The following is a 12,145-nucleotide window of genomic DNA, read 5'->3' on the forward strand; positions in this document are numbered from 1 at the left end:
TGTACTCAAATCCTCTTGCAATGAAGGCCAACATACCATTTGCCTTCCTAACTGCTTGCTGCACCTGCGTGTTTGCTTTCAGTGACTGGTGTACAAGGGCACCCAGGTGTCTTTTGTACGTCAACATTTCCCAATCTATCACCATTTAAATAATACATTGCCTTTCTGCTTTTCCTTCCGAAATGGATAACTTCATGTATTTGCCCACTCACTCAACTTGTCTAAATCGCCCTGAAGCCTGTTTGCATCCTCCTCACAACTCACGATCCCACCTTGTTTTGTGTCATCAGCAAACTTGGAAATATTACATTTGGTTTCCTCATCCAAATCATTGATATATGTTGTGAATAGCTGGGGCCCAAGCACTGATTCCTGCAGTATCCCACTAGTCACTCCCTGCCACCCCGAAAAAGACCCATTTATTCCTACTCTCTGTTTCCTGTCTGTTAACCAATTCTCAATCCATGCCAGCATATTACCACCAATTTCATGTGCTTTAATTTTGCACACTAACCTCTTATGTGGGACTTTATCAAAGGCCTTCACCACACGGACTGCAGCAGTTCAAGAAGGCGGCTTGCTACCACCTTCTCAAGGGCACTTAAGGATGGGCAATAAATGCTGGGCCTTGCCAGCGACGCCCACATCCCATGAATGAATTTTTTTTTTTAAAAAGGCTGACATGTGGCAGATGAAATTTAATGCTGAGAATTGTGAGGTGATATACATTTTGGTAGGAAGATCAAGGAGCGGCTGTATAAACTAAAGGGTACAACTCTAAAGGAGTCCAGGAACAGGGAGACCTGGGGTTGTATGTACACAGGTCGTTGAAGGTGGCAGGACAGGTGAGAAAGTGGCTAAGAAAGCATACGGGATCCTGGGCTTTATAAATAGAGGCATAGAGTACAAAAGCGAGGATGTTATGTTGAATGTTTATAAAACACTAGTTTGGCCACAATTGGAGTATTGTCCAATTCTCGGCACCACAATTTAGGAAGGATGTGAAGGCCTTCGAGAGGTGCAGAAAAGATTTACTGGAATGGTCCCAGGGATGAGGGACCTCAGTTACGTGGATAGACTGGAAAAGCTGGGATTTTTCTCCTTCAGAACAAAGTTGAGAGGAGATTTGATAGACGTGTTCAAAATCACGAAGGGCCTAGACAGAGTAAATAAAAAAAAACTGTTCCCACTGGCGGAAGGGTCGAGCACCAGAGGATACAGGTTTTAGGTGATTGGCAAAAGAACTAAAGGCGGCATGAGGAAAAACTTTTTTACATAGCGATTGATTAGGATCTGGAAGGGTAGAGGAAGCAGGGTCAATTGTGGCTTTCAAAAAGGAATTAAATAGGTACCTGAAGATGAAAAATTTGCAGCACTACTGGGAAAGAGCAGGGGAGTGGGACTAGCTGGATTGTTGTTGCAGAGAGGGTGGCGTAGGCTCGATGGGCCAAATGGCCTCCTTCTGTGCTGCAACCATTCTATGATTCTATGTGAATTCTCTAAACTAATTTTAAAAAGAAGACCTTTTTGGATATTTGTAGTTTGAGTTCTGCCCCAAACTGACACAATTTCCCCCTCCAAATGGTGGTGGGGTAAATGTATAAATTGGGTTCTGATCTAATACACAATTTCTTCAATACTAGGCTGGAACATGAGAAAATTCTGGAAGAGAAGCGGTCACTCCAAGACACTTACGATAATCTACAGGAGGTTGTGGAATTTAAAGCGTATGAAACTGATCAGCTGCGTGAGAATTTGGAACAAATGAAGGAGGAAGCTGAAGCATTACGGACTGAAATTAGTGTAAGAAAAGGAAAGACTTAAATGTAATAAACAAGAATGATATCTTGTTTAAAGAGCCATTGTAATTCTTAACTTTCAACTGTGTGGTGGGTGGGCTCTTGCAGGATATTGTTCAGTGCCACTGTCAAGTGATCTTAGGAGGTGAAGGAGACCAGGAGCAGATTATCCCTTTCCACCATGTAGCTGGCCATGATGCGTGACCTAGGGAGATTTGGAGGGCAAGAAAAAGTGCATTCTAATAAAGTGATACATTAAATTTTATTCTTCATAGTTTCAATATTTCAACCTCGTGTTTTGTGGGTGAGCTTGAAAAGATTGTTCCACCCTGGTTTTCTTTTAAAATTTTCAGCTATATGTTGGAACATCTTGATTTTCCCTCTGAGATGTAGCTTTAAGCACAGTTTAGGCATTAGTGGTAAAGATCTCTCAAATAACTGGTCAAGATTCCCAATTAGCTTGTGAAGTCTCGAAATCTAGCTCCCAGTCAATACAAATTCTCAGCATAGAACTCGTCCAGCACTAGACAAGAATTTATTTATTTTTCCTTGTTGATGCTACTTTAAGAAATGTGATGTAAAAACTGTAGATTTGTGCTTGATCTAATGTAATTTAAGATTGTTTATAATTAGTGCTTTAATACACTGGCAGATAAGGCCAGTGTTTTTGCTGTAAATGATTTGAATAAGAATTAATTGTGCTATATACATAGTTTGAAAGGTAGATTTGATATGTGGAAAAAGATAAATCTTTAACTGGATGATAGCAACCAATATGCTAGAAAATGGATGCTGACTACTCCATAATGATACCAACAAGCTGCCACTACTGTAGACTATTCTAGCTCAGAGCTAAACACATCCAGCATGTAAAGGAGATGCCAAACCCCTACTAACCATCCATATTGTCCACGTGCTGATGTGTTTTAAAACTGTACTGATATGCATGAATAGTTTCCTTTCACCTAAAGTATATTGTAGCTCATTTTGAAATGTGTTCTTAAATCTCTTTTTTCTTTTACATTAAATAGTCTTTAATGGAGCTTTTAGAAACTGAAAAAGAACGAAACCAAAAACTTGCTTCACAACTTCAACAAGACATAGAAAACAACTCCAAGTAAGTTTTTTGCCTGGGTATTCAGACAAACACTACAAAGGGAGACATTTTGTACGAGATGCGTACTGATACTTCGGTTTATTTTGCTCACATGTTGTAAATGTAAGCATGGGAATTTTTTTTCTTCCCTGTCCCCTTCAGTTTGCTAATGCACATTGGCAGCTTCCTCAAATTGAGGTTTTATAATTTCAGTGACACGTATGTACATCTGTGCACTTCAAGATTAAATTTCTTTAGACACAGGGTGGTCCAGATTTATGATGTGTTGCTATATTATCATGCGGTTCTGTGAAGGAGCATGATACTGGATGTCTCTTCGCATGCATTTCTCCATGTAGCAAGTTTCTGGTCTTAGCCAGCTTACAGGAAAGAGGGGTAGCACTTCATGAGCTGCTGTCCAGCAGCACATTATGGAACATAATTGGCAAAGACCTGTGAGCAGGTTGGGTGCTCGGTTGCTTACCACTCAGCTAGGAAAAGTTATTTTTTTAAATCTAGAAACTAAGGTCCAAGTGCATGTTCAAAGTAAAGTGTATACTTATGCCTCTGTAAACAAATACCTTAACCAAATGTGTGAACTCTGAAAATGTTTTACTTTAAAAGAAATGCTGTTCGTTGACTGTGACTTGCTACATTTTTATGAAGTCTTAGACTTCACTTAAGATTTTCAAACATGATCACTAGTTGCCCTCCCCCAGCTCCCCAAACTGGCAGATTAGATAGACGGATAGTCTCACTCCCTCGGTGGATAAAATGTTAACAGAAGACTAATTGAATCAAGCATGATCAGTGCCAAATAGACATCGTGAGACCGGCAGAAGTGAGGTAGACATTTTCATCCAGAAATGACAACTTGATAACAATAGTAGTGTGGCAGCATCTAGGAATAGACTACAAAATCTCTTGTAGCTTATATCCCGTTGAGTGAGCCGATCCATGCAGTGAGGTTACAAGAAAATCTATGAACATAACCATCTTTCAAGTCTATGTTGCCAAAAAGCTGACCACTGCAAAATTTGTGATGGGGAAACAGAGATGCACTGATGGTCATTTTAAAAAAATAAATAAAAGTGAACTAGTGGAGACAATTGATGCTACACCAAAGTAAGACATTCTAATCGTTATCAGAGATTTCAATTCTAAGGTCAGAAACGAGACGTATAATGAGCCACCATGGTTTAGGACAAGAAAATGAATTGGGAAAAGGACTGAGTTCCAGATTGACAGCTGTCTATTCAAGAACCGTTACCTGGATATCCCTGAACTGAACAGGAATGTCAATTAGACTGGCAGTAACAAAACACCATAACCAGCAATATGGGCACACTATTTTACTGTCTGACCTCAGGTGAATGTGGCCCTCAAACATCTTGCCAACCTGAAAATGATCCATTTATGCCTACTCTCTGTTTCTTGTTAACTAACCAATCCTTTATCCATGCTAATATGTTACCCCCTACACCATGAGCTCTTATTTTGTGTAGTAGCTTTTGATGTGGCACCTTGTCAAAAGCTTTCATGAAATCCAAGTACACCACATCCACAGGATACCCTTTATCTATGTTGTTTGTCACTTCCTCAAAGAACTCTAATAAATTAGTCAAACACGATTTCCCTTTCACAAAGCCGTGCTGACTCTGCCTGATTGCATTGAGATTTTCTAAGTGCCCTGCTATAACCTCAATAATAGATTCTAGCATTTTCTCTGACAGATGTTAAGCTAACTGGCCTATAGTTTCCTGTCTCCCTCTTTTCTTGAATAGAGGAGTTATATTTGCTATTTTCCAATCTGATGGGACCCTTCCAGAATCTAGGGAATTTTGGAAAATTAATACCAATGCATCTATTATCTCTGCAGCCACTTCTGGAGGCAGAGGGCATAGCTGAGGTACTAAATGAGTACTTTGCATCTGTCTTTACCAAGGAAAAGATGCTGCCAAAGTCACAGTAAAAGGGAAGGTAGTTGCGATAATGGATGGGTGAAAATTGATCGAGGAGGTGCTAGAAAGGCTGGCTGTACTTAAAGTAGATAAGTCACCCGGTCCGGATGGGATGCATCCTAGGTTGCTGAAGGAAGTACGGGTAGAAATTGAAGAGGTGCTGGCCATAATCTTCCCATCTTCCTTAGATATGGGGGTGGTGCCAGAGGATTGGAGAATTGCAAGTGTTACACCCTTGTTCAAAAAAGGATGTAAGGATAAACCCAGCAACTACAGGCCAGTCAGTTTAACCTTTGTGGTGGGGAAGCTTTTACAAACGATAATCTGGGACAAAATTAATAGTCACTTGGACAAGTCTGGATTAATAAAGGAAAGCCAGCAGGGTTAAAGACAAATCGTGTTTAACTAACTTGATTGAGTTTTTTGATGAGGTAAGAGAGGGTTGATGTGTATATGGACTTTCAAGCAGTGTTTGATAAAGTGCCACAGCAAAATTGAAGCCCATGGAATAAAAGGGGCAGTGGCAGTATGGATACGAAATTGGCTAAGTGACAGGAAACAGAGAGTAGTGGTGACTGGTTGTTTTTTGGACTGGAGGAAGGTTTACGGTGCTGTTCCCCAGGGCCAGTACTGGGACCACTGCTTTTTTTTGATATATGTTAATGCCTTGGACTTGGGTGTTCAGGGCACAATTTCAAAATTTGCAGATGACTCAAAACTTGGAAGTGTAGTGAACAATGGAGAGGATAATAATGGACTACAAGAGGACACAGACAGGTTGGTGGAATGGGCGGACACATGGCAGATGAAATTTAATGCAGAGAAGTGCAAAGTAATACATTTTGGCAGGGGATATAAACTAAAGGGTACAATTCTAAAGGAGGTGCAGGAACAGGGAGATCTGGGGGTATATGTGCACAAATCTTTGAAGGTGGCAGGAACGGTTGAGAAAGCGGTTTAAAAAGCATACGGGATCCTGGGCTTTATAAATAGAGGCATAGAGTACAAAAGCAAGGAAGTTATGTTGAACCTTTTATAAAGCATTGGCTCGGCCACAACTGGAGTATTGCGTCCAATTCTGGGCACCGCACTTTAGAAAGGATGTGAAGGCCTTGGAAAGGGTACAGAAAATATTTACTAGAATGGTTCCAGGGATGAGGGATTTCAGTTACGTGGATAGACTGGAGAAGCTGGGGTTGTTCTTAGAGCAGAGAAGGTTGAGAGGAGATTTGATAGAACTGTTCAAAATCATGAAGGGTTTAGATAAAGTAAATAAAGAGAAACTGTTCCCATTGGCGGAAGGGTCGAGAACCAGAGGACACAGATTTAAGGTGATTGGCAAAAAAAAACCAAAGGCGACGTGAGGAGAAACTTTTTTACGCAGCAAATGGTTATGATCTGGAATGCGCTGCCTGAAAGGGTGTTGGAAGCAGATTCAATCATGGCTTTCAAAAAGGAATTGGATAAATAATTGAAGGGAAAAAATTTGCAGGGCTACAGGGAAAGGTGGGGGTAATAGGACTAACTGGATTGCTCTTACAAAGAGCTGGCACAGGCTCAATGGGCTGAATGGCCTCCTTCTGTGCTGTAACCATTCTATGACTCTAAAGAAAGTACAGGTAATTGCTCAGCCTGTGCAATAGCTGGCCCTGCACTCAGTCCACAGCTGCTTCAATCTAGCAATTCACTTTTGGTCACCACCTCCTTTCTTCCCACCTAACTACAAATAAAGTCTGTTGGGTTGCAGTAAATTGGATGGGACGGAAGAATTAATATTTTCACTCTGCATTTCTTTTTATTTACTTCTAATAGCTTATAATATCACCCAGCTACATATCTGTCAAAACTTTGATAACAGACTTAGGTATAGTTAAATATCTAGTGGTGTGTTTCAGAAGGGTAATTTGTATTGGAGCAGCCATTTTAACTGGGTTTTTAAAAATTGCTTTAAAATATTTTGATAGCCTTATTGAAAGAGGTAATTAGTATTTTTATTGCATTTAAAATAGCTGTGCCTGTAGCCATTCTGGCTTTTTGTTACAAGTCATTGATGTGTCTTTATGCAGGGAGCTTTTGAAGGCTTTGGATGAAAAAGATCAGCTGAAGAAACAGTCTTCTGGACTGCTGTTGAAGTCTGAGCAACAGGTATGATCCTGAGAAGGTTTGAATGGAAACTGAGCATGCCTTTTTTTTATTCCCACCCCCACCCTGCCATTTGTTTAATGTCATTTTTTTTCCTGTAGTACTGTTGAATGTGTAACATGGAACTCTGAATTCAGTGTTTAGTAACATTTTGTGATGTTACCTCTACTTTTTGCGATCTCTTTAATGGTAATTGGTTCCCTACGTTTCTTTTCTCTAACTTTCTAACTTTCTAACCTTCTCGCTTGATTGTGTTGAGTCTTTAACTGGCCCTTCACATGATGCTTGGCAGTGATTGTTGGCAAGCTGTTTGACTGTGGAGACTTCCCAGCCAAGCTCAATCCTGTTTTCACCCAACATCAATACATGCACATTTCAGCTGTGTCACTGAATAACAATCCAGAGCAGAAACACTGGCTTCTTCCCTCCCTTTTCTAACACATCTACTGCAACCGTGGCTGAAATCAACTAACGAGCATAAACTGGGGATCAAGCCTGTGACTGTCCTAATGTATAAGTTTCAGTTGCTCACTGGCTAAATTCTTCAGCCTAACAGGGAAGCAATCTTTATACTTGTAGCACTTAACTGGCTGAAAGAAGCTGTCATTGGCTGAAAACTGACTCCAATCTAAGGCTAGCTGAATAGAAAAGCAGAATATTTTTCAAAAGGTGAGACACTAAGAAATGTTGGTGTTCAGAGGGATTTGGGTGTCCTTGTACATGAATCACAAAGTTAACATGCAGGTACAGCAAGCAATTAGGAAGGCAAATAGTGTGTTAGTCTTTATTGCAAGGGGGTTCGAGTATAAGAGCAAGGAGGTCTTGATGCAATTATATAGGGCTCTGGTGAGACCACACCTAGCGTACTGTGTACAGTTTTAGTTTCCTTACCTAAGGAAGGATATACTTGCCTTGGTGGGGGGTGCAACGAAGGTTAATTCCTGGATGAGAGGGTTGTCCTATGAGGAGAGGTTGAGTGGAATGGATCTATACTCTCTGGAGTTTAGAAGAATGAGAGGTGATCTCATTGAAACGTATAAAATTCTTAAGCGGTCTTGACAAGGTAAATGCTGAGCGGCTGTTTCCCCGGCTGGAGAGTCTAGAACTAGAGGTTATAAAATGGTTACAGTACAGAAGTGGTGGGCCATTTAGGACTGAGATGAGGAGAAATTTCTTCACTGAGGATTGTGAATCTTTGGAATTCTCCACCCCAGAGGGCTGTGGATGCTGAGTCATTGAGTTTATTCAAGACTGAGATCGATGGATATGGGGATAGAGCAGGAAAGTGGAGTTGAGGTAGAAGATCAGCTATGATCTTATTGAATGACAGAGTAGGCTCGAGGGGCTGTATGGCCTACTCCTGCTCCTATTTCTTATGTTCTAGCTGTTGATCCTAAATTCAGAAGGGTCAGTAACCAATGACTGAAGTATTTAATTTTTTCAAGAAAGGGTTAGATTAGATAGAGTAGGCATTGTTAGATAAAATGAAGTAAAAGTATAGCTGAAATGATAATAAAATGGAGACAGATTGAGGAAGAGGAGAACACTTTTCCAGCCATTTGTCAATTGGCAAGAAACCTAATCCAAGGATAAATGGGGAAAACCAGACAAACATGATAGATTTTAATCAATGTATTTTACTTTTTAAAAGGTCTTTCAGCCATATGGGCAGATGCTTGCTATATGTCTGGTATGTCCATAGTGCAAAAAAATCAGACTTCTGAGTCAATCCAAAAATACTTCCAACAGTGTGCTGTGTCTGAGCGCATTTCTTACAAAGGTCTTTCCAAGTCCTTTGGGTGACTATATTGCCTCCTTACGCAACTGTAAGTCCTTACTACTTGTAACATAATAATCAGTTCACAGACTGAGCGTACCCATATATTTGTAGTATTTACAAATTCTTCCAGCCATTTGCATGCACTTCCTATAGGTACAGAGCTTTGCATATTCCTATGTTTCTGCCTTTACTGTTTTTTTTATTCATTCATGGGATGTGGGCATCGCCGTCCCTAATTGCCCTTGAGAAGGTGGTGGTGAGCCGCTGCCTTGAACTGCTGCAGTCCGTGTGGTGAAGGTTCTCCCACAGTGCTGTTAGGAAGGGAGTTCCAGGATTTTGACTCAGCGACGATGAAGGAACAGCAATATCTTTCCAAGTCAGGAAGGTGTGTGACTTGGAGGGGAACATGCAGGTGGTGGTGTTTCCATGCACCTGCTGCCCTTGTCCTTCTAGGTGGTAGAGGTTGTGGGTTTGGGAGGTGCTGTCGAAGAAGCCTTGGCAAGTTGCTGTAGTGCATCCTGTAGATGGTACACACTGCAGCCACGGTGCACTGGTGGTGAAGGGGGTCATTGTTTAAGGTGGTGTATGGGGTGCCAATCAAGCGGGCTGCTTTGTCCTGGATGGTGTTGAGCTTCTTAAGTGTTGGAGCTGCACTCATCCAGGCAAGTGGAGAGTATTCCATCACACTTTTGACTTGTGCCTTGTAAATGGTGGAAGGGCTTAGGTGAGTCACTGGCCACAGAATACCCAACCTCTGACCTGCTCTTGTAGTCACAGTATTTATGTAGCTGGTCCAGTTAAGTTTCTGGTCAATGGTGATCCCCAGGATGTTGATGGTGGGGGATTTGGTGATGGTATTGTCATTGAATGTCAAGGGGAGGTGGTTAGACTCACTCTTGTTGGAGATGGTCATTGCCTGGCACTTGTCTTGCGTGAATGTTACTTGCCACTTATCAGCCCAAGCCTGGATGTTGTCCAGGTCTTGCTGCATGCAGGCACGGACTGCTTCGTTATCTGAGGGGTTGCAAATGGAACTGAACACTGCAGTCATCAGTGAACATCCCCACTTCTGACCTTATGATGGAGGAAAGGTCATTGATGAAGCAGCTGAAGATAGTTGGACCTAGGACACTGCCCTGAGGAACTCCTGCAGCGATGTCCTGGGGCTGAGATGATTGGCCTCCAACAACCCCTACCATCTTCCTTTGTGCTAGGTATGACTTCAGCCACTGAAGAGTTTTCCCTCTGGTTTCCATTGACTTCAATTTTACTAGGGCTCCTTGATGCCACACTCTGTCAAATGCTGCTTTGATGTCAAGGGCAGTCACTCTCACCTCACCTGGAATTCAGCTCTTTTGTCCATGTTTGGACCAAGGCTGTAATGAGGTCTGGAGCCGAGTGGTCCTGGCGGAACCCAAACTGCACATCGGTGAGTAAGTGCCGCTTGATAGCACTGTTGACGACACCTTCCGTCACTTTGCTGATGATTGAGAGTAGACTGATGGGGTGGTAATTGGCTGGATTGGATTTGTCCTGCTTTTTGTGGACAGGACATACCTGGGCAATTTTCCACTTTGTCAGATAGATGCCAGTGTTGTAGCTGTACTGGAACAGCTTGGCTAGAGGCGCGGCTAATTCTGGAGCACAAGACTTCAGTACTATAGCCGAGATGTTGTCGGGGGCCCATAGCCTTTGCTGTATCCAATGCACTCAGCCGCTTCTTGCTGTCACGTGAAGTGAATCGAATTGGCTGAAGACTGGCTTTGGTAATGGTGTGAATCTCGGGAGGATGTCGAGATGGATCATCCATTCAGCACTTCTGGCTGAAGATGGTTGCAAATTCTTCAGCCTTGTCTTTTGCACCCATGTGCTGGGCTCTGCCATCATTGAGGATAGGGATGTTCACGGAACCTTCTCCTCCCCTTAGTTGTTTAACCGACTACCACCATTCATGACTGGACGTGACAGGACTGCAAAGCTTTGATCTGATCTGTTTGTTGTGGGATTGCTTAGCTCTGTCTATAGCATGCTGCTTCTGCTGTTTAGCATGCATGTAGTCCTGTATTGTAGCTTCACCAGGTTGGCACCTCATTTTTAGGTATGCCTGGGTGCTGCTCCTGGCATGCTCTTCTACACTCCTCATTGAACCAGGGTTGGTCCCTGGCTTGTTGGTAATGGTGGAGTGAGGGATATTCTGGGCCATAAGGTTACAGACTGTGTGGTGATCACTCCTACCAATACTGTCACGGACAGATGCATCTGCAACAGCTAAATTGGTGAACATGAGGTCAAGTAGGTTTTTCCCTCATGTTGGTTCTCTCACCACCTGCTGCAGCCCAGTCTGGCAGCTATGTCCTTCAGGACCCTGCTAGCTCGGTCAGTAATGGTGCTACTGAGCCACTCTTGGTGATTGACATTGAAGTCCCTCACCCAGAGTACATTCTGTGCCCTTGCTACCCTCAGTGCTTCTTGCAAGTGGTGCTCAACATGGAGGAGTACTGATTTCATCGGCTGAGGGAGGGTGGTAGGTTGTAATCAGGAAGAGGTTTTTTTGCCCCTATTTGACCTGATGCCATGAGACTTCATGGGGTCTGGAGTCAATGTTGAGGACTCCCAGGACCACTCCCTCCTGACTGTATACCACTATGCCGCCACCTCTGGTGGTTCTGTCCTGCCGGTGGGACAGGACATATCCAGGAATGGTGATGGAAGAGTCTAGGACGTTGGCTGAAAGGTATGATTCTGTGAGTATGGCTATGTCAGGCTGTTGCTTGACTAATCTGTGGGACAGCTCTCCCAATTTTGGTACAAGTCCCCAGATGTTAGTGAGGAGGACTTTGCAGCGTCGACTGGGCTTGGTTTGCCTTTGTCGTGTCCGGTGCCTAGTGGTCCGATGCTGGGTGGTCCGTCCGGTTTTATTCTTCTGACTTTTTGTAGTGGGATTGTACAACTGAGTGGCTTGCTCGGCCATTTGAGTGGGCAGTTAAGATCAACCACGTTGCTGTGGATCTAGAGTCACACATAGGCCAGACCGGGTAAGGATGGCAGGTTTCCTTCCTTCCTTTGTGGACTCATGCCACTCAGTACTTTACCCTCGTTGCTATTGGATGGAAGCCTGAGCCTTGTGCTATCCTAAGCTCATTTTTGCCATTCTCAAAAATCTTTTTACAAAAATTTGAGAAGTGCCTTTTTCCAAAAACAAAATGTGAAACTTTTTAATGGGCCATTTAGCATGTTCTGTTCATATGAATTATGTTTTTTGACGATATTGGACTGTGCCATCTGGATTTGTTTACAACATATGTAATAGGTTTATCATACGCGCATAAATGTTGGTGAAATGGTAACTATGCATTGTCAACGCTAA

At 42.6% G+C, this 12,145-nt stretch overlaps 1 protein-coding gene across 1 annotated transcript in view; it reads left to right on the plus strand.

Annotated features, from left to right (window-relative positions):
* kif15 (kinesin family member 15) overlaps positions 1 to 12,145 on the plus strand; it is a 93,250-nt gene that overhangs the window by 46,618 nt on the left and 34,487 nt on the right. Inside the window, exons 21-23 of the mRNA XM_068001822.1 lie at positions 1,644 to 1,803; positions 2,831 to 2,916; positions 6,923 to 7,001. Coding sequence (XP_067857923.1) covers positions 1,644 to 1,803; positions 2,831 to 2,916; positions 6,923 to 7,001 — 325 coding nt within the window. The remainder of the gene's footprint in view (positions 1 to 1,643; positions 1,804 to 2,830; positions 2,917 to 6,922; positions 7,002 to 12,145) is intronic.

The sequence above is a fragment of the Heptranchias perlo genome, chromosome 2, assembly GCF_035084215.1.
Source record: "Heptranchias perlo isolate sHepPer1 chromosome 2, sHepPer1.hap1, whole genome shotgun sequence".
In the NCBI taxonomy this organism is placed as follows: Eukaryota; Metazoa; Chordata; class Chondrichthyes; order Hexanchiformes; family Hexanchidae; genus Heptranchias; species Heptranchias perlo.